At 47.8% G+C, this 20545-nt stretch overlaps 2 protein-coding genes and 1 long non-coding RNA gene across 3 annotated transcripts in view; 2 read left to right on the top strand and 1 right to left on the bottom strand.

The window, feature by feature from the left end:
* Positions 1-246: 246 nt before the first annotated feature.
* Positions 247-1447, bottom strand: RPLP1 (ribosomal protein lateral stalk subunit P1). The gene is made up of 4 exons (XM_061995490.1): positions 1271-1447; positions 1120-1194; positions 778-895; positions 247-368 (listed from the first exon to the last, which is right to left on the bottom strand). The coding sequence occupies exons 1-4, from the start codon at positions 1340-1342 to the stop codon at positions 289-291; spliced, it is 345 nt and encodes a 114-aa protein (XP_061851474.1). The 5' UTR covers positions 1343-1447; the 3' UTR covers positions 247-288.
* A 3752-nt stretch (positions 1448-5199) lies between these two features.
* On the top strand, positions 5200-8622 carry LOC133625336 (uncharacterized). Its single transcript, XR_009818657.1, has 4 exons — positions 5200-5418; positions 7088-7203; positions 7566-7672; positions 7889-8622. It is a non-coding gene; the product is annotated as an uncharacterized LOC133625336 (long non-coding RNA).
* A 1575-nt stretch (positions 8623-10197) lies between these two features.
* Positions 10198-20545, top strand: part of AGO2 (argonaute RISC catalytic component 2) — a 70500-nt gene continuing 60152 nt past the window's right edge. The window contains exon 1 of the mRNA XM_061995817.1: positions 10198-10511. Within this exon, the coding sequence (XP_061851801.1) occupies positions 10481-10511 (31 nt within the window). The 5' untranslated portion in view covers positions 10198-10480. The remainder of the gene's footprint in view (positions 10512-20545) is intronic.

Here is a 20545-nt window from a genome sequence, read left to right as displayed (position 1 = left end):
GCATGGAGGGCTGTCTCCCATGGGAGGGAGATTCTGTTTTGCCCACAGACACTAATCACTGAGAGATCTCCCTGTCCTTGACTCACAAGCCTTTTGTTGCATTTCCTCTCAATGCCAGTCACCTGTCACCTACCCAGAGTTGAACCAGTTAAAGAACCATGGAGGGAGGCTGCAAACTCCCAGAGTAGCAGCTCTGGTTCCCATGGTCCTTCATCCCCTCCACACACACCACACAAGAGACCACAGTACAACTCAAATGTTCTTTATTGCAGACAGGTACAAAACTTTTTAGTCAAAAAGACCAAAGCCCATGTCATCATCAGATTCTTCTGACTCTTCTTTCTTTTCTTCTTCTTTCTTCTCCTCAGCTAGAAATGGAGATAGAAATTAGGCTTTTCTCATGCTACCATCTCACAAGTCCCATGACACAAACAACTTTGTATGTAAGGGTTGCAGAGCTGAGTGATTCTAACAAGCCAAACCACGGGGAACCAGTGTTTCCACTACTAGGAAAGTGCCTAGTGGTGTGCCTTGAAAATGAATGCTGACCAAATCTTAACAGCGTTAAAAAAGGCAATGCTTTTTCTTTAGCCATCACGATCAGATCCTGAGGATACACCGAATGATCAGCCTTCATTCTGAGGGAACACTAACCCTGTACACCGACTCAAAAGCAATTCCAGGCTTCCTAAAGCCGAGGGTCCCTGCTCTACAAAACCCACGTGCACAGGCCTGACCCTGTTAAAACGGGGTTAAACCAGCGCAGGAGCCACTTACCGGGGGCAGCACTGCCCGCAGGGGCGGCACCGCCGGCGGGAGCGGCCGCGGCCGGAGCACCCCCACCGCCGGCTCCCACGTTACAGATCAGGCTGCCGATGTCGATGTTGGCGAGCGCCTGCGGACAACAAGCAAAGGTGAGGCCGCGTGAAGGCGGGGCAGCGCCGCTCCCCCGTTCCCGGCCCCCGCCCCGCCATGAGCGCGGTGACACGCCGCGGCCCGCCAGGCTCCGCCGGCACCTCGAGGAGGGCCATAGGCCGCGCTGGAAGGCTGGAGGCGCGGGGCCTGCCGCCCGAGCCGCCCGCCGGGAAGCCCCAGCCCCGCACCGCCGCGGGCCCGCACCTTGGCGAAGAGTCCCGGCCAGAAGGGCTCCACGTTGACTCCCGCCGCCTTGATGAGCGCGTTGATCTTATCCTCCTGCAACGAGAGCGGTGCTCAGCGCGCGGCGCGGCCCACGCGCCGCCGCCATCTTGCGGCGCGGGCCCGCACTCACCGTGACGGTGACCTCGTCATCGTGCAGGATGAGCGCGGAGTAGATGCAGGCGAGCTCGGAGACGGAGGCCATGGCGGGCGGGGCGCGGTGCCGGTCGCCGGGGCGGCCTTAGCTTCAGCTGAAGGACGCAGCACCTTGGGCCGCCGGGGAGCGAGGGAGGCACGGGCCCGCGGGACACCTTTATAATGGCGCCCGCAGCCAATGGCAGAGCGAGACGACGGAGACGTCGGCGCCGCCGCCCAATCCGCGCCGGGCAGGGCTGCCGCTGCCCGTGACGTCAGGGGAGCGCTCCGCCAATCGCGGCCCGCCGGGGCACCGCGGGAGGGGAGGGGCGGGGCGGGGCGGAGCGGCGCTGAGGCGGTGCGCGCGTGTCCCGCCATGGCGCCGCCTCAGCCGCAGCCGGGGCCCTGAACCGTCCCGCGCCTCCACCTCCGGCACCGGCGCCACGGGAAAGGAGCGCTGCCCGCTTCTGTGCGTGTGGGCTTTGTGTGGCTGTAACCGCCGCTGCTGCCCGCGGTGCAGCGCGCACGTGCCACGGTCGGGCAGAGGGCGAGGAACGAGCCGTGGGCCAAAACCTCCCGCGAGCCATTAGCGAACGCCTCGGCGTGCCTCTGAAACGACAGGCAGACGATGACAAGGATTCGTTCTGTGATGACACGGGTGGGCGGCCCCGAGACGCGGGACAGGCCCGGACTATGAGGCCGTGCCCATGGGAAGTGCTGAAGCCGCCGTGTCCCCTCTGTTCCTCCTCCAGCAGATGAAGTTCCCTTCAAACCAAAGGTGCAGAGGCGTTCCCACGGGTCAGACGCGGCCGGATCAGTCAAGAGTGCCCAGCTTTGTTCTGAATGGGGGGCTCGTGAGCTGGGCAGTGTTGTCTGTCCTTCAGAAAGAGGGAACATCGCTTTGGAACCTAGTTTTTCAAAAGGAGCATGAGAAGATAGTTACTGTGAGTGAGAGGTGGGTACTTCACTGCATCAAAGTAGCTTCCCCACCAGAACAGAGCTTTGGTTCATGTTTATCTGCAATCAGTCAACTTCCACACAAGAGGGAAGTTACTTCATGAGCATTTTTCTGAAGGTTGCTGTGAGCTGCCCCAGACCCAGCCAGCAAGCGGCAGGTCTGGGTGCACGAGGGGAGCAGAGGGCCAGCAGCTCTGGGGGCAATGCTGAGCAGGCCTGAGTCATGTGAGAGCAACCACAGCCACCCCCACAGGCACGGAAAGCAGTGCAGGGTAGAAAGGTTCCAGTAGGAAGGTTAAGAAGCATCAGGGAGTCAGAGGTAGACTGATAGAACCATGCTCTGCCCTCCCTGAGACAGAAGCAGACACCAGAAAAAAACCTCAGGATCAGGAGGATCCTGTGCCTTCCTCACACAAGGCTGAAGGTGATACTTTGAAGGAGAGAATGGAGGCAAGCCCACACTCAGGGTGGCAGGTGAGCCCCCTCCGTGCCCACCTCATCTTACTAGGTGCGTCTGTACCTGGGTTGAGGCTCTGGATGTGGAGGGCCAGTCCATGGATGATGGTCAGGGTCAGAAAGGCCTGCCTCCTATATCACACGCAGCTTCACAAGAAGGAAAACTCAGGTTATACTGCAGGGAACAGAAGATCCAATATGGTGGGCAGACATTCCTCTTAGGGACATTGGCTTCTGCCATGGGGCCTGGGTTAGAGGCATCATGAGGAAGCTTTTTAGCCTGGTGTGGTTTCTAGACTGTTACCCATTACCTCTTTTTCCCTGGGGAGGTACTTGGGGGTACTGGTGGATGAAAAACTGGACATGAGCCATCAATATGTGCTTCCAGCCCATTAGCCAACTGTATCCTGGGCTGCATCCAAAGCAGTGTGGGCAGCAGGTCTTGGGGATTCAGCTCTGGTGGGACCCCTCTGTAGTGCTTGCATCCAGCTCTGGGGCCCCCAATATAAGGACACAGACCTGTTGGAGCAAGTCCAGAGGGAGGCTACCAAGATGACCAGAGGGCTGAAGCACCTCTGCTGTGGAGAAAGGCTGAGAGTTAGGGTTGTTCAGCCTGGAGAAGAGAAAGCTCTGGGGGAGACCTTACTGTGGTCTTTCCATACTTACAGGGGACTTATAAGAAAGATGGGGAAAGACTTTTTAATAGGGCCTGTTGCAGTTGGACTGGGGTAAAGGTTGGGGTAAACTAAAAGAGAGTATATTTAGACTAAATATTGGGAAGATATCTTTAATGCTGAGGGTGGTGAAACACTGGCACAGGTTGCCCAGAGAGGTGGTAGATGCCCCATCCCTGGAAACATTCAAGGTCAGGTTGGGCAGGGCTCTAAGCAACCTGATCTAGTTGAAGATCATAGAATCATAGAATGGTAGGGGTTGGAAGGGACCTTTAGAGAACATCTAGTCCAACCCCGCTGCAGAAGCAGAGTCACCTAGATCAGGTCACACAGAAACATGTCCAGGTGGGTCTTGAAGATGTCCCTGCTCATTGCAGGGAGGTTGGACTGGATGACCTTTAAAAGTCCCTTCCAACCCAAACTGGTCTATAAATAAGTCAAACCTCTGAAAATAAGCTTGAGGAAAATAATTCAAGGATTTACAAAAAGCCTGAAAGCTTAGAAACCTAAAAATGAGCATTTTCCATTACCAGTAAAGCATATCCAACAGCCCACTGTCTATTGCTCCTCCATACAGATCTGAGGGGTTCTTAGACCATTACAAGTAAAAACTGAAGTAGGCAAGAGGGACTTGACCTCTTGTATCCATCCCTTCCTCCTGATCAGAAACAACTTGAAGCTTCACTGAATGAAGAGCTGACATTACTGCTGGAGCTGACAAATGTGGCACTTACCATGTGGGTGTTTAATGATGTTAGTGGGGTCACCAGCTCTGAATTTAAGCATTTACTTAAACTTCTTATACCAGGCATAGGGCAAGTATCTACATTTTTAGTACCTAACTTAGGAGTAACAGAAGTGTGCAAACAACCAATAGAACTGTGGGCTTAATAGGTACCAGTGAAAATTTGCTAATGAAGGAAGTTGGTATATAGCATATACTTACAGTCTACATGTCAGGAGACAGAAACTTGGACAACTTCAAGGACATCAGGATGATGCCCATAAAGATGATGGAGTGGAGCATGTCCCTTCTGATGAAAGGCTGAGGGAGCTGGGGCTCTTTGGCTTGGAGAAGAGGAGACTGAGGGGTGACCTCATTCATGTTTACAAACACATAAAGGGTGGGTGTCAGGAGGATGGAGCCAGGCCGTTCTCAATGGTGCCTGTTTCTCCCCAGTGGTGCTGGCTCTGCCTCTCTTCCCCTGTGGTGGGGATGGGGTGCACTGCAGAAGAGAGCCTGGGCAGGGGCAGGTCCTGCCTGAGGGTCCTGGCCTCTCAAGATCACCTGTAGCAAAAACTTTCATCATCTTTCCCAGGTTGAAACTGCCTTTCCAGTTGCTATTTGCATTTTAGTCTTTAGTTTCAAAGTGTAAATAGTAATATCCTGAAAGCCCAGCGTGGGTGCAGATTCAGCCAGAATTTAATCCAGTCCTTCTTCAGCACAGTCTGGAGAAAAGGAGGCTGGGGTAGACGTGATCACTCTTTACAACCTGACAGGAGGTTGTAGTGAGCTGGGAGTCTGTCTCTTTTCCAGAGTAACAAGTGACAAGATGAAAGAAAAACAGCCTCAAGTTGCCCCAGGGGAGGTTTAGATTGGAGATGAGGAGAAATTCCTTCACCAAATGGGTTGTCAAGCCCTGGACCAGGCTGCCCAGAGAAGTGGTGGAGTCTCCATCCCTGGAGGGATTCCAAAGCTGTGGTGCTGAGGGACATGGGTGGCCATGGCAGTGCTGGGGAAATGGTTGGACTCAGGAGCCTTTCCCAACCTAAATGATTTTGTGGTTGATGTGAACACCTTCACTCAAAGGCAACAGGTTAAAATTTTCCCCTCTGGATGCAGCGAAGGTCATGGTAGACAATCAGTCTGCCCTGATTCCCAATTGCTGTTTGTATGCTGTTAACCAGAGCTGTCATCCTCTCCTGCAGCTGTTTCCTGCTGCTCTTTGCAGTTGTCCCTCCTGTGCCATACTGACTCCAGTGGAGTGGGATTGAATTTGACAAACCAGACATAGACCATGAAGTTGTTTTCTCCAAGTTTGTTTGTCAACAGTCTCAGGTACACACTTTGCTTCTCTTCTTCTTGGAAACCACATTCCTCCCTAGATGGACTTTCTTGGCTTTTTTTCCCCAGATAATTAGGTTATTATGACAAAGAACTTTTAGTTGCTGTTACTAGTTCCAACTGTAATAACCAGCAAACATCACATATCCCCAATAGGTGGTGCTGCACCTTTTCCCTAGTGTTTGTTATCTTCTTGGTCCTGGTCACCTAGAAAAGGGGAATTTTTCTCTGGTGAAGTTAGTAACCTAACAATAATACTTTGGGTATTTTTGTGTTTGTAATGCAATTCATTTGGTGAAAACAAATCAAGGATGGCTTTGTAGCTTGGTAATTAGGGACAGTCACCTGGTTGTAGAAAGAGAAAAATCAGGTTTTGGTCCCTTCTACCATGGATTGTGATTAAATCAGCAAGGATGAGGAAGGTCTTGCACCTGGGAAAATACAATCCAGGAGGGCAGCACAGGCTGAGGGGCAGCTCTGTGGAAAGGGATCTGGGTGGGAGTCCTGATGAGCAACAACCTCATTATGAATAAATAGTGTGGTGCTGTGGCAAAGAAAGCAACAAGATGCTGGGCTGCACCAATAAGGGCATCACCAGCAGAGGTAAGTCATTATCCCACTCAACTCAGTGCTTGTTTGGGCCACACCTGGAACACTGTATTTAGTTTTGGTCCCTGCTGTGCAAAATAGATGTGGACAGGCTGGAGAGGGTCCAGAGAGGGGCCACAGGGATGATCAAAGGAGTATGAGGAAGGTCAGAGAGAACTGGCTTTGTTCAGCCTTGAGAATACTTAGGGGAGACCTTATGACCATGATCCAGTGTTTAAAGTGTGGCTACAAAGAAGGTGGTGATTCCACTCTACAAGGAGTCACATAGAAAAGAAGATGGGTAATGGGTACAAGTTACTCCTGGAGAAATCTCAAGACACTAAGAGGAAGAAGAGCCTTTGGAATAATCCTCCCAGGGAAGCAGTGGATTGGCCACCACTTTTAAGATGCAGCTGGAAAGGGTGCTGGGCCATCTTCTCTAGATGGTACTATGCCAAGAAAGGTTGGGCTAGCTGATCCTTGAGGTCTCTTCCAACTTGATATTCCCTGATCTTAAAAGTTAGTCCAGTTGACAGCTGAAAATGTAAGCTTAAATCCCCTTAGACTCTGTTCTGAGTAACTTTTTTTCCACTGTATCATTGTTATGACTAAAAGACATTTATTAGCTGTGGGCTTTTAAAGTGAAATTAGTTTACAAAAGGAAGGGTTGGTACTTAGTGAGATCAATGTCTGTTTTCTCTTCAAAGGAAAAGCCATATCATTTCTCACTGGCTTATTTGTATATAAAATACTTTCTCCAGATTTCTCCTGCTGATAGGAATGATTTTTCTAAGCTGTTCCTAAATGCCATCTTTGCTTCCAAAATTATTAGAAAATGTTCAGTTTTTCCAAAACAAAACTTTTCCTCCTTTGAGACACATCAGTTCTGGGAAATGCCAGCTGGAAACCCAGCAGTGATGATGGGTATTGTGTCTAATACCTAATTGTGTCATTTTGGGGTGAAATTGGCTGGTAAGCCAGAATTAGGCCAAAACATCACATGTCAGAGGCAAGAAAGCATTAGGAATAAAGCAAGTGACATGGCCCAAAATGAGTGTGTTTCCTGTTACTTCAGGAACCGAGGCAGAAGAAAGATGTAACTCGCCTTCCTCAGTCCACAGAAATGCTGCTGGAAGTGTGCAGTAGCCTCCAGGAACAGAAGGACTTCAACAGGAGAAAACAGTGCTTAAAGTAAACAATTTAACTAATTTCTTATTGAAATGATTGTGCAAGTCTGCAGTCATGTGTACACACAGATAAGCCCTTTTGCTTACAAAGTGCTGTATCCACAAAAATCAGCCATACATCAATATGAGTATATTGCACTCCAGGTTGTTCCAGGTATTTACTGCTGTTTTGGGGATCTCTGTCTTCCAAGGAATTCCTGACATCAATTGCAGACTATCCTGTGGAGCCTGAAAAAAGTGTGGGATATGTGCTTGTTGGTTTGTGAAACCTCCCTCTATCTTTCACCTATTTTCTGTTGCTTGGTAGCTTGTTCTCTTCCAATTGCTACCAGAGTATCATCATCTACTTTATTTTTCCTTTTGCAGTGGTGTGAGGTATGTGATGAAGTTCCCCATGCTTACATCCCTTCAGCAATGTAAGCTGCACTGACTGTTGCTTTCAGGACAGGATTTCACAAGAATGATGTAGAAAGGTGAGACAGAATTGTTTGTGTGTCCAACGGTCAAGTCCATTTGGGTTTTGTCCATCTTTAGGACAGAGGTGGCCATTTTCCTGGAAGCCTCTATTGAGCTCATTCCTTAGGTCTATGATCATGGTGTGGTGGAGGTTAACTTCAATGCTGCTACTCAGGGTGATCAGTAATTGGTGGATGAAAAACTGAATGTGACCTGGCAATGTTTGCTTGCAGGCCAGAAAGCCAACTGTATGCTGGGCTGCCCCCAAAGCAGCGTGGGCAGCAAGTCCAGGGAGGGGATTCTGCCCTTCTGCTCCACTCTGGTGAGACCTCTGCAGCCAGCTCTGGGACACCAACATCAGAAGGACATGGACCTCTTGGAGCAGGTCCAGAGGAGGCCACCAAGATGATCAAAGGGCTGAAGCACATCACCTGAGGAAAGGCTGAGAGAGGAAGGATTGTTCATCCTGGAGAACAGAAGGCTTTGGGGAGACCTTATAGCAAACCTTCCAGTACCTAAAGGGGCCAAGAAGAAAGCTGGAGAGGGAATTTTACAAGAGCATGGAGTGACAGAACAAGAGGTGATGGCTTCAAACTAAAAGAGGGGAGATTTAGATTAGAGAGAAGGGAAAAGCTTGTCTCTGTGAAGGTGGTAAGGCACTGGCACAGGTTGCCCAGTGATGGTGTGAGTGTACCATCCCTGCAGGTGTTCAAGGGCAGGTCGGACGAGGCTTGGAACAACCTGGTCCTTGCCCACAGCAGAGGAGTTGGAATGAGATGATCCTTAAGGTCCCTTTCCAACCCAAGGCACTTTATTATTCCATGATTAGTCAAGACCTTTCTAGAAATTTATCTGTGTATTTTTATGCTCTCCTGTACATAAATGCAGAAGGTCTGATAGGCATGATAGCATGTGGAATGTCAGAGGGAGTTATCTTCCTCATCAGACTGAAGAGATTGATTTAAATAAAGCATCAAAAAAATCAGATGTCAGTACAGGGACTGCATGATTTCCCTCACCACCTTAGTGCTACCTAGTATAGCTTCTACTTAGTGCTATCTAATACAGCAGAAAGGCCCAGTTTGCCTCTGGTAATTCTCTTTTGGATCTTAGTCTTGGGAATTTCCCCCAACCCCCCTGCCCTGTGTTTTCAGACTCTAGGAAGGTTAAACAGTACAAACCAGAAATTATTGGTGGTTGTGCCAAAATGTTATCCATCTCCTCACAGAGAGAAATACAGCCACCCCTTTGCCAGCTCCCTTGTTTCTCTTTTGAATTTTGCTACAGCACCTTGGCTTTACTCTAGAACTAAAGCTGACCCATGATTTTGTGCTTTATTTGTTTATAGTTACTGGTAAATCTTTACTTTTCAGCAACTGGAGGATCTGGAAATGCAGACAGATCCAAAATCACTCCAGTGGAAATTCCACTTTCTGGTGGAGGAGAGCATCATTAACTCACCCTTTAGCAGCTTTCATGTTTAGCAGGATTATTTTCCTCTCCTATTTTCTCTAGCTGAAAGGAAGAGGTACCAATGAAGTGATTACAAAATGACAGTTCCTGCAGATACCATCATCACTGATATCTCCTGGGCCTCAGTGCATAATGCTGACCAATACCACACCTCTTTCAGTATTGCTAGTTGGTATTCCCCTGTACTAAACTTTACATACGTGCAGCCAGAGATTATCTGGTTGTACAAGACAGTAAGGTACCACACCACAGCTGGGTTTCATAGATATAACAGAAAGTGGATGTGGGATGGAGCTGTGAGATCCACGACGTGACTGATCTGAGGTTTTCAGAACAGCATTGCCCTCGCCTCACAGGGAGTTGGGGGGAGGGAGTAAAAGAAGTGAAACAATCAAACCAATTTTTCAAGGAAACAAGGCATTCAAGATCGAGCAGTAGGGGTAATAATGATGCCATTCCAGTACCCATTTTAAACATGCATAACTAGACAAACTACCTTGAAGGAGAAGTAGTGGAGAGTGAGCTAGAGGCACAGTTATTTTCCAAGGTCTCACTGAAAGACAGAACCGGTCTCTAAGCCGTCCTGGCTGCAGCATATACTTTGGTTGATGTTGCACCTGCCTAAGGCAGAGGCTTGGTAAAAAAGAGCCATGGTTCACGTCGGTGGGTGACTCCAGGGCGTAAGAAAGGCTCATGTTACAAATGTGTTCGTGTCTGGTTAGCCACAGCGGCAGGCTGCAAGAAGAGCAAAGTACACCGTGCGCGGGTACTGACGGCAGGGCCGGGAAAGAGCCGCTCGGTCCCGCTGATGAAATCCGTGCGGGGGCGGAGGCCGAGGCGGCAGGAGGGCGGTCAGCTCCGACGGGCGGGCTGCAGGCGGCGGCCGCCGGCTCGGCCCGGGCCAACGGCGCGGCGGGGGCTCCGCGGAGCGGCGTGACGCGGGCCGGGGCCCCTCGGGCGGGCGGCCACCGGCTTCCCGCCCGCCGCGGGGCCGCGGGAGCGGAGGCGGCGGGGGCGGAGCGGCCGTTCCCCGTGACCCCGCGGCTCCTCCCTCTGCCCGCCCAGCTCCCCGCCGCTCAGTGCCGCCGAGTAACCTGGTTTCCCGGCGTCGGCCCGGCCCTCCTCCCTCTTTTCTTTTCTTTTTTTTTTTTTTCCTTCCCTTTCCCCTTTTCTTTTCCTCCCCCTCCCCTCCCTTTCCTTCTCCTCCCCTTTCCCCCGACACCGTAACCAGGGCTCGGGTTCACTCCCTTCCTTCCCCCCCCTCCACCGCCACCCCTTCCCTCCCCTCGAGCTGCTGCCGCGGTAGGGACCTGGAGAGAGGCGCCGCCTCCGCCGCCGCCGCACACGGAGACATGTACCCGGGAGCCGCCTCCGCCGGACCCGGTGAGGCTTCAGTCGGGTTCTTTTCCCTTCTGCGGGCCTCCCCCGAGCCGCCGGAACGGCTTCTGTTTCCCGCTGGGGGCGGCGGGGCCGTGCGTGTGTGTGTGGGGGGAAGGCTGGCGCACGAGGCGGTCTGTCAGCGCGGGAGGCGGCACCAGCCCCCTCAGCGGCCAACTCTTGTGGCTTCTCCCCACACCCGCCGGCGCCGGGAGACGGGGGGCGCCGAGCCGGCCGGGGGGAGGTCACGCCGTGTACGAGCGCGGCCCCCCCTCCCCACCCCCGCCCCGGCCAGGGCCTGGCGGGAGCCGCTGAGGCCGCGACCGGCCGCGCTCGCGGGGGAAGGAGGGGTCAGGCCGCTGCCGCCACCGCGGGGAGGGCGGCGAGCGAGCCTGCGTGTCCGGAGGCCCCTTTTAGGGGGAGGGTCGCCTTTCCCCTGCCCTCCCTCTCCCCTCCCTCCCTCCGCCGCGGCGGGAGGTTGGCCTCAGCCTGAGGTAGGGGGAGGCGAGCCCCGAGGCGGTGGGGAAGGAGGGGTGAGGCGAGGCGAGGGGGCTACTCTCCTCTCCCGGTAGAGAGGTCTCCTCACGGGGCTGTGGTGGTCGCGGCGGTGGGAGACGGCAGAGATGCCCCCCTCCCCTCCGCCACCTCCCCGGCCCGTCCCTCGGCTGTCCCCTCGCCTGTGCGTCTACGTGCTGCCTTGCCCAGGCCAGCGCCTGGCTGTGCCTGCCAGCTCGGCCTCCTGCTGGCAGCGCGGCACGGACCGGGGTCTCCATTTCCTCCCTCCCGGGTCCTCCTGGGCCAGCCTGGGCTACCCGCCTCGCCCTGCACACAAGTTCAGGCCCCTGTGGCCGTGTTTCGTTTAACAGCGTGTTTGTCAGCGGCCGTGCTGCACTAGTTTGTGTTATCTGGATGTAGGTAAACTGTATTCCAGATGTAGGGTAGGGCTGGAAGAGGTTATCGGCTTCATTAGATGTCTTTAGGCTCCGTCGTGTATGGAAATCTGGGAGCAAAGGAAAGACAGTTGTGGAAAAAAGAAAGGTTACCAGCTCACTCAGAGATGCTTAATTTAAGGGGAAGACAGACTGATGCTGTGGGAGTTTGTGCAGCTAACATGGGATGGTGTTTTTAGTATTAGGCTGATTCTGTGATGAGAATTGTTACGTAGAAACTATCATGTTTGGGTGACTGGGACCTAGCTTACTTATAGAAAAGTGCCCAAATAAGTGGAATATTACTGCTCTTAAGAGTTTTGCCTAAAACCTTTTCCCTTAGAGGGATAATCTAGCAAAGAATAGCATAGTGAAATACAGGACCTGTAGCTGACATGTCTTTTACTGCTTCTCTTCCAAATGCTTCTACTGTAAGAGCATTCGTATCTTAGGATCCGCAGTTAGGTAATGACTTCTTTTTTTCCCTCTGATTTGATTCTCTTAAAGGGACAAGAATCAAGAAGGATAATCAGGATGATTGTTTTCCTCTTAGAGTACAACTCCTCTAGTTGTACTTTCTTGTCTTTTTTTCTTCAGTGCACACTTTTACCAGACACCTCAGGGAGCTAGATCTCTGCAGCTGTGTGTGTCCAGCTGAGGGTCAAGATTTTACTGTCGTGTATAACATCATCTACACATTTCCATACCAATAAGTCTATAACTATTGATGTAATTGTTTGGTGGTTCCCTTTATCGAGTGCAGGCATACTTTCAGCTTTGAGATGTTGATGGTGCTCGAATTATGCTGCTGGTGTAAGGCTGTTACTCATTGCTAGATCTTTTTTAAAGTTATTTGTAAGGAGATAAATCATCAAAAATATTGCCAGTGTGTGGGCTGAGATTAGTTTTATGTGTGGGTGTCTCTTTATCTTCCTGTATTTGCTCTATCTGTCTGATCCTGCCACTCTCCTTTTCGCTCCAGAATGAGATTTCTTCCACAGCACCAGCACTGGTGGCTGCTGTTTGCCATCACGGGCCCAAGTTCAGTCTGAAGGGTTATCAGGACAAGCCTCCTCTTAACCGCAGGCCCTTGATAGAACAAGCACTTTACTTACTGAGTCCTGTGTTGCCTCGTGTTACTGGTGTGTGTCTCGGGCTCCCGCTATTCTGTTCCCTCCAGCTGCGCTCATCTTCTGTCTTGTTTACTTCCTAGTTTATCTCTGTGGCTCAGCCCTTTCCCCCTGCACAGAGACGATGTCTGTTCTAGGGTATGAGCTTGCTCTCCACATCGTGAGGTTCTTACTTTCCTTCCTGTAAAGTCATCCACAGAGAGCCTGAGCAGCGCTGTGGCTTCTAGTAGTCCAAACAGCTTCTTGCCCCACACCAAATCAGGCAGGGCACAGGAGTTTTGGAAGAGAGCACGGCAGTACTGTGAACCAGTCTGGAAGCAGGAACTGGCAGCAGGATGCTTAGTTAGTAGCCTTGTGTAAGGCTACGTGCAGCCTGTGAGCTGGCAGTGAACGTTCCCTTTCCATGCATTAATCTGGTACCTATAAAATGAACGTACGCTGAAATCCTCTTCAGGGGAGTGAGCAAAAAGTGTGGTTTACAACCATCCACTGAGCCGCAGCTGCCGTGAATGCAGGAGAACTCCAGCTTCTCCATGTCTGTCAGCACGTTCTTGACACCACTTAAATGCTCCCTCCCTTCCTATCTCCTGTGACTTCAATCTTGCCGCCGTTCGCTTCTCTGAGCGCTGTGGATACACACACGAGCTACTTTGCTGTTCCAGCTCCTGTTGCCAAACTGGACGCAGCAGCCAAGGCCGTTCTGAGGGTGCCTGTGGCGCTGGCCTCCTGCCAACACAATCGCTCAATTTGCCACAGGGTTTGCTATTTTAATCTTAATTCTTTTTCTGGAAACAGTATAAAGCAAGATAGAAGGCCAGATCTGACTAATTTCACAGAACTGCTGCTGAATGTGTAAACTTTGTTCAAACATGCTGTTACATCAGGAGTAAGATGTTTTTATACAAGAGGGGGAATATCATGAAATCACTACTTTGTGGTTAAGGAAACCTATGATCACTGGTTCTCTCTCCCAAATACTCTTTAAATTCTTGGCTGGTGTTGAATTGACTGAAACACTGAACTCATAGGCTTTTTTCTGTATGCAATTGACTATGAAAAGTAAAACATCTGAAAATAGGTGGGTTTTTTAAGTAAAAAAAAAATACTGTTACATTTTGATAGTTCTTTTTCTACAAGGACAGAAAAATGTCAAGATAGCATAATAAAAATACTGACACAGAATCACAGAACCTTAAGGGTTGGAAGGGACCTTGAAAGATCATCCAGTGCAACCCCCCTGCCAGAGCAGGACCGCCTAGAGTAGGTCACATAGGAACTCATCCAGGTGAGTTTGGAATGTCTCCAGAGAAGGAGACTCCACAGCCCATCTAGGCAAGCTGTTCAGTTTTAAAAAGTGATTAAAACTTGGGTGAACATCTGTAGCTTACACTGCTTGATATTCATGTGTTTGTAAGTGCTAAACTTTGCACGCTGTAGATTCTTAGTCTGTTGGTTTTTACCTGACACTCAGGGTCTTAACTTATTGTTCAAGCAGGAGTTGTCTCAGAACGAGTGACTTGGTGAAGGGGCTTGTGGCTTTGTGGCAAAATACAACCTTTTTGCTCCTAGCACTTTGAATCCTCTCTATCAAACAAGTGAAACTAGATTGTTTTCTCCCATGTCATTTAGTTGAAAGCTGGCTCTTTAAAATTGTTAATAGACTTTCAAAACTTTAACCTTGTTTTTCAGTGTGTGTACTTGTTTGAAACCTGTATGGTTTCTTGACAATATGTGATGATTGGCTATCCTGGGGACTCTTGGGTCTTAAAATGTGGTGCAGGGAAGGGAGTGCAATTGCCTTGCTTAGCATGATAGAAACTGCAACATCTTCATCTCTTGGTTAACTCTGCCAATGTCCTCTTAGCATGTGCCGCAGTAACACCAAGACCTTGTGTATCTCCTGTCAAGGGTCTGCTCTTCTTCAAAAGGCTTTCTGTGTCCCTTTGGGGATGGATCTGGACCTGCCCTTGCCATGCTAGCTCTGCTGGTATCAGTGTTGCCCAGTTTCTTCAGCTTAATGTTAGGTTGTAAATTATGTTGCAATTCAGTGTAAGCTGCCATACCTGGCACAGGAAGTGAGAACTTAATGTACAGCTTCAGCTGTTTTACTTTTGGTGTGAGGTTTTTTTCCTGAAGTTTAAGTTGCACTTGCCAACTTTACAACCTCCAAAATGCAGTGTAACATTTTTAAGCATATTGTCAAGGCCAGTATATTTTCCTTTGTAAAAGATGGTACATTGTTACATAGCTTCAGCATACCGTGTACTCTTCAGGTGGCTTAGAGATGAGGTAGTCACTTGATGAAAGATAATTGACGCTGTCATAGGTGTGAATCAAACTTTCTCTTTCCCTTAGAGAGCTAAGTTCACTATTTGCTATAGGGAAAGTGAAACTTTTTTCATAGTCTCTTCCTGGCTGTGCAGTTTCATGGGATTTCGTACACTTATTTTTGCCTTTGTCTTGAACCTTTTCGCTTTTTCAGAATCACTGTGCACTTGTAAATCCTTGGTGGTGTGTTGTAATGTATATAGAAAGAGTACTGAGGAAGAACCAGACCTTCCTGACCTCCAGGAAAGTATAACTTTCGCTGTTTCTGTATGCTCTCCTGCACTGCTGTCTCCACAGGTCTTCCTCTATTTCACAGAAGGTTGGGAAAGGAAGTTAAGTGCTTTAACTCCCTACATGAAAAATATGTCTTAGATTACCATGTGATGTTCTGTTCTTTTAGCCATTTTGGACACTATAGGAGAGAAGGAATTTTCCAGTTCAGAAAACAACCCTTCTAAATAGTTTTGGCTTTGCAGAAACTGCGGCGATCGAGTCGATGAATGCGGTAAACTTCAAACTGCTAAATTGGCTTTGCTCACGTATACGATTCTCACTAATTGGGAGTTTTAAATGTGTAATGAAAGTCTTGCTTGTGTCAGCTGAGCATGTGCTGAAAATAGCTTCACTAAACTTGTAAGGCTTGTGAACATTTTCTTGTGTGTCGCCTCCCTTATTTCAAGTTTTAACAGAAGACTGGGTGATATTCTTAGAGATGGAATTTCTAATACTCAGACTACCAGGAAATATTACTAAATTTGAAGAGTAAGAAAAGTCAACCTCCACCATCTTCTTTTTTGTGAGTTAGGAACTAGAAAATAATAACAGCTGGTGGAAAATATTATGTAGTTTTAACTGAAGTGGCTGTGGGTAGGGATCTGTTCCAAGCCTTGTCCGATGAGGTTGCTTTAGTATCAATCATCCTTTGTGATGTACGCACAAAGCAGCCCATGAGCAAGTAAAACATCCCTTATCCTATTGACTAGCAATATGCTGCACTTTCCAACTTGGTGCAAGAAGGTTATTTGTTTTCTCATTTACTGTTATACCTAAACTAAACCATTTCCTTGTCTGTTTTATACTGTAAAAACTGGGAAGAGTAAAAGGCAAACCTGAATAACATCATCCACAGACAGACTGGACTTGCATAGTGTACCTTTATATCTTATACCAGAGTTGTCATTTCACAGAATCACAGGATGGTGGGGGTTGGAAGGGACGTCTAGAGATCATCTAGTTCAAGCCCCCTGCTAAAGCAAGTCCAACTAATTGAACTCTCATAGGAACATGTCTAGGTGTGTTTTGAAAACCTCCAGAGAAGGAGCCTCCACACCCTTCCTGGGTAGCCTGGGCCAGGGGTCCCTCATCCTCACAGTAAAGAAGTTTTTCCTTAAGTTTAAGTGGAACTTTTTATGTTCCAGGTTTTGTCCATTACCCCTTGTCCTATCCTTGGACACTAAAGAAAGAAGTGTTGCCCCATCCCTTTGACATCCACCTTTCAAATACTTTATCAATGAGATTCCCCCCCCTCCCCCCCATCTTCTCTAGCCTGAACAGCCCCAGGTCCCTCAGCCTTTCCTCATCAGAGAGAGGCTCTATTCCCCTGATCATCTTGGTGACCCTGCACTGGACTCTCTCCAGCAGTTCCCTGTCCCTCTTGAGCTGGGGAGCCCAGAACTGGACACAGTACTCCAGATGAGGCCTCAACAGGGCAGAGTAGAGGGGGAGAAGAACTTCCCTCAGCCTTCTGTACACGTTCATTTGTTAGTGCACAGTTCTCTTGGGCAGACATTTCTAGAAGCAGTGCTTTGGAGAGACTTTTTTAGTACTGTCCAGCAAGTGGAGGGTTTTTTGGTGCTCAGACTGAGATAATGACATAATCAAGTCAGTCCAAACCTTGCTTTGATGTTTTTCTCTCTTGCTATCCTCAGTGTTGTCTCTTTAATTCTGTTCTCATTGTTGAGCTGTCCACAGTGCTGCCAATTTTTAATTGTGAAACTGATTTTTTTTAATCACAGATGTGATGAGGGTAGTTAATTCACTCCTCTTGTAATTTGTTTATCCTCTTCTGTTTTTTGCCAGTGCTGCTCAGTCATTCTCTTTGTTGTAGGTTTTGGTCTCCATTCAACCTTCATTAAACAGGCAACTGAAAAATAAACCCTTTTATTGCTCAGAGCAAATTTAAAAGCTGTCCATGTGTCAGCCTGTAGCTTCACATTCATTTTAAACTAGCCCCATCTAGCCCTGCTACAGAAAGAAGTGGTCATGCATGCAGTGTGAGAGGCTGTCCTGTGCACTGTTGGGCAGACAAATCCCAACTAAAACCAAATCCCTTTCATTCCTTCTCTTCGTGCTTCCTTTTTGTTAGTTTTAGATGCTTTGCTTATCTGCAGGAACACTCAGACTAATACAAGTTTTGGGATTGATTGAGCCTGTAGAAGAGAAGGCTCTGGGGACACCTTATAGCAGCTTTCCCAGTACCTAAAGGGCAGACAAGAAAGCAGGAGAGGGACTTATTACAAGGAGTGATAGGACACTGGGAAACGGCTTCTAGCTGAGAAAGGGGAGATGCAGCTCAGATATCAGGAAGAAGCTCTCCCTGTGAGGGTGGTGAAGTGTGCTTGTCCATGACAGAGAGTTGGAACCAGATGATTGTTAAGGTCCATTCCAACCCAAACTACTCTGTGGTCCTAGGGCAGACTGAACATCTGAGTGAAGGCAGGACTTCTCTTTCAGTGCTAGTTCTGTCTTAAACCACTTTAAATTGTATATGAGCTTATTACCACCTGAAGTGGAGTTACTGTGGCCTGGATGCCAGCGTTAATATATGCCATGAGAACTCTACAGTTGTGAAAATCTCTAGAGAAGTGTTAAAATATTTAACTTTTAAGAGATACAGAATAATTACATACATCTACACTGTTTTGGGCTCCACTTGTCTTCTCCTAAAACTCTTCTGGCAATAACCTAATTACATTCCCTTGCACAAGTTGCTTTATAACCAGGTGGAGAACACGCTTAATGTTCACTTTCACCCGTGTGAAGAGTTAGATCACACAACACATAATTCCATGAAATATGTCTCAAGTGTGAGGACCATGTGTTTAAACAGGACATGAATTTAATGTCTCATGTCATTTCCAACCTGTGTTGGGGTGTGACTGCAACGAGAGGGCTGCAAAGCAAAAATGCAAGTCTTCAGTCCTGAGGAATAAACTAATCTCTGTGTGTCATTGCAGGCAGCCTGAAAATACACTTTTGAAACTCCTTTGTTTTCCAGGTTTGCATACAGGCAATCAACCTGATGATTTCCTATGCAGTCTAGAAAAACTAAATAGTTTATCTGTTTTCTGGCTAGAGGAGGAGCTGACTTGGCACCACACCTGTGGATGGATATGGTTGAGCTGCTAATGTCACACATTGGAGCTTTAGAACCTTTTGTCTTCCTGGTGCTGCTTTTTTTTTGTGTGTGCTTAGTTCAGTCATGAAGTTGAAGTTAGAGCTTATTAATGTGAGAAAAGAATGAACTTTAAATTTGAATTTAGTAGTAGGAAATGTGTGTGGATGTGCTAATTTAGATTTATTTTAAATAAGCCAATTTTAGAAGAATTCCCAAGAGGGGAGGTTTCACTGGCTTAGCTAGATCAATCTAAAAACTGTTTGAAGTTAAACTTGTCATGTAGATGAATAAAGCTGTAAAACATAATTATTACTGGAGCCTCATTTATATACCTTCTGAAACTTGTTTAGCAAGTGTTTACTATTAAAGGACAAGCATCTATTTATATGGAGACTAAATTCCTATCTAAATGTTACTGTGTTCTTGGCTTCTGTTATTCTTTGATAATGAACTTATTTCACTGTCCTTTCATACAGCTTGTGGTTTGAAGTGAATGCTCCCTTTCTACTGTTTGGTTTTTTCTATCAGTCCCTCTGTTGGTTGTGCTCCCTTGCCCCATTGTAGTCCTACATCATTTCTAAATTCTTTAGCTCCCATGTGGAGGACAAGACTTTGGGAGAGCAGGGATTTTCCTGTTGGGGCTTTTTAACTGACAGGGAATTATAAGGCTTCTCAGACAACTTGTCAGCTTCAGCTCTTCTGACTTGAATATTTCTCTCAAGAAAGCTAACGAGACACATAGGTTTAAAAAGAAAACCCCAAAACACCAACTACAAACACAAGCAAAACAAAATAGAGAAGAAACCCAAGTTCAGGTAGAAATGACAGTAAAGAAGAATGAATGTTTCAGGGAACTGGGATGTTCCTTCTTAGGAAAACCTTCAACATTTAATGAGGGAATGCTTACAAATGATTTGTGTGGATTCAGAATATTTGCATAAGGGTGTGTTGTTTAAAAAGTGAGAGCTTCATTCAGAAGGAGGAAACTTCCTAGTGGGGCAAGGAAGTGAAGCTTTATTGTTTGAGTCTCACTGTGTGATTAAAATACAGCAGTGATAGTGTCTTTCTAATTGTTTCTGACTTGCAAATCCCCTTCCAGGTAAACTTTCAGTGGGAGTGTAGGCCTCTCTGTAGGAAATTTGTATGTGTCTTTTTAAAGTTCTTCCTTCACAGAATCCTTAAAATAACACAACCTGGAAATTTACAGGATTAGGTGCCACATGGAGTAAGGTTTTGATAGTGACACTGCAGGAGAAAATGAACTCTTTACAGAGTAATCCTGTGTGACCCGATCTAGGTGGACCTGCTTTGACAGGGGGTTGCACTAGATGATCTCTAAAGGTCCCTTCCAACCCCTACCATTCTGTGATTCTGTGAGGATTCGGATCTCCCTGTGGTAAGGTGATATTATTTGCAGTCTCCTCCCAGGTTGTTGCTGTCTTGACTGGGGTTGTACAGTGCCACAGCTGAGTTTTGGTTTGTATCAACTAATATGAGAACTTCAGTTGCTTACAAGAAGCAGGTGGAGGGGAAAAAAAAAACCCAAGATGTAATAGGAAAGAAAAATCTTGTAGGGGAGTTCTGTGGAAATGACAGTCTTGTCATCTCTCAGTTATTCTATGTTGGGAACCTGCATTTTGCCCTTCCTTTCAGTGATGCTGAAAACCACAGCTCTGTCTCTGGAAACCACATTAGATACTATTGGATCTCCTCTATGTTGAAGATGCTCCTACAGCTGCTTTCACTATCTAAAACACTAAAGTAAAACACAGCTTCAGCTCTTAACTGTGAATTTTCTGTTTTGAAATGAAGCTGTGAGAGTGTTTGTGTTTTTCTGGTTTTAATCTGATGTGGGTATGGGGAAAAGTTTCTTGTTTCAAGGAGAACATGACTACTTCTGAGTTACAGCTCAACAGTTGATTTACCAATGATAAATTTAAAACTAGTTTGGGCCTGAAGATGATACAAAACATGTATTTTTGGATTTTACACAGAAATACTAATAGCTGAAGTCTGGGAGGGCAAGAATGTGCTTGCGAAGGTACAGCATCAAATGCAGACATCCTAGCTTACTTCTGGCTAACTGAGAAGGAACAGTTTCTGTGTTTCATTAAATTGTGTACAATGTGAACACCACTGGGAACATGGATTTGGGGCCTCTGTGACACCAGTTCCCAGCTGGTGAGGCACAGCAGGCTAGGAAGACATGCCAGCAGCAAGAGAGGAAAGCTCAAGTCATCAGAGTTTGTTAAGCTC

The sequence above is a fragment of the Colius striatus genome, chromosome 4, assembly GCF_028858725.1.
Source record: "Colius striatus isolate bColStr4 chromosome 4, bColStr4.1.hap1, whole genome shotgun sequence".
Lineage (NCBI taxonomy): Eukaryota > Metazoa > Chordata > Aves > Coliiformes > Coliidae > Colius > Colius striatus.
The sequence above is the reverse complement of the archived record's forward strand: the minus strand, read 5'-3'. Positions and strand labels throughout refer to the sequence as shown.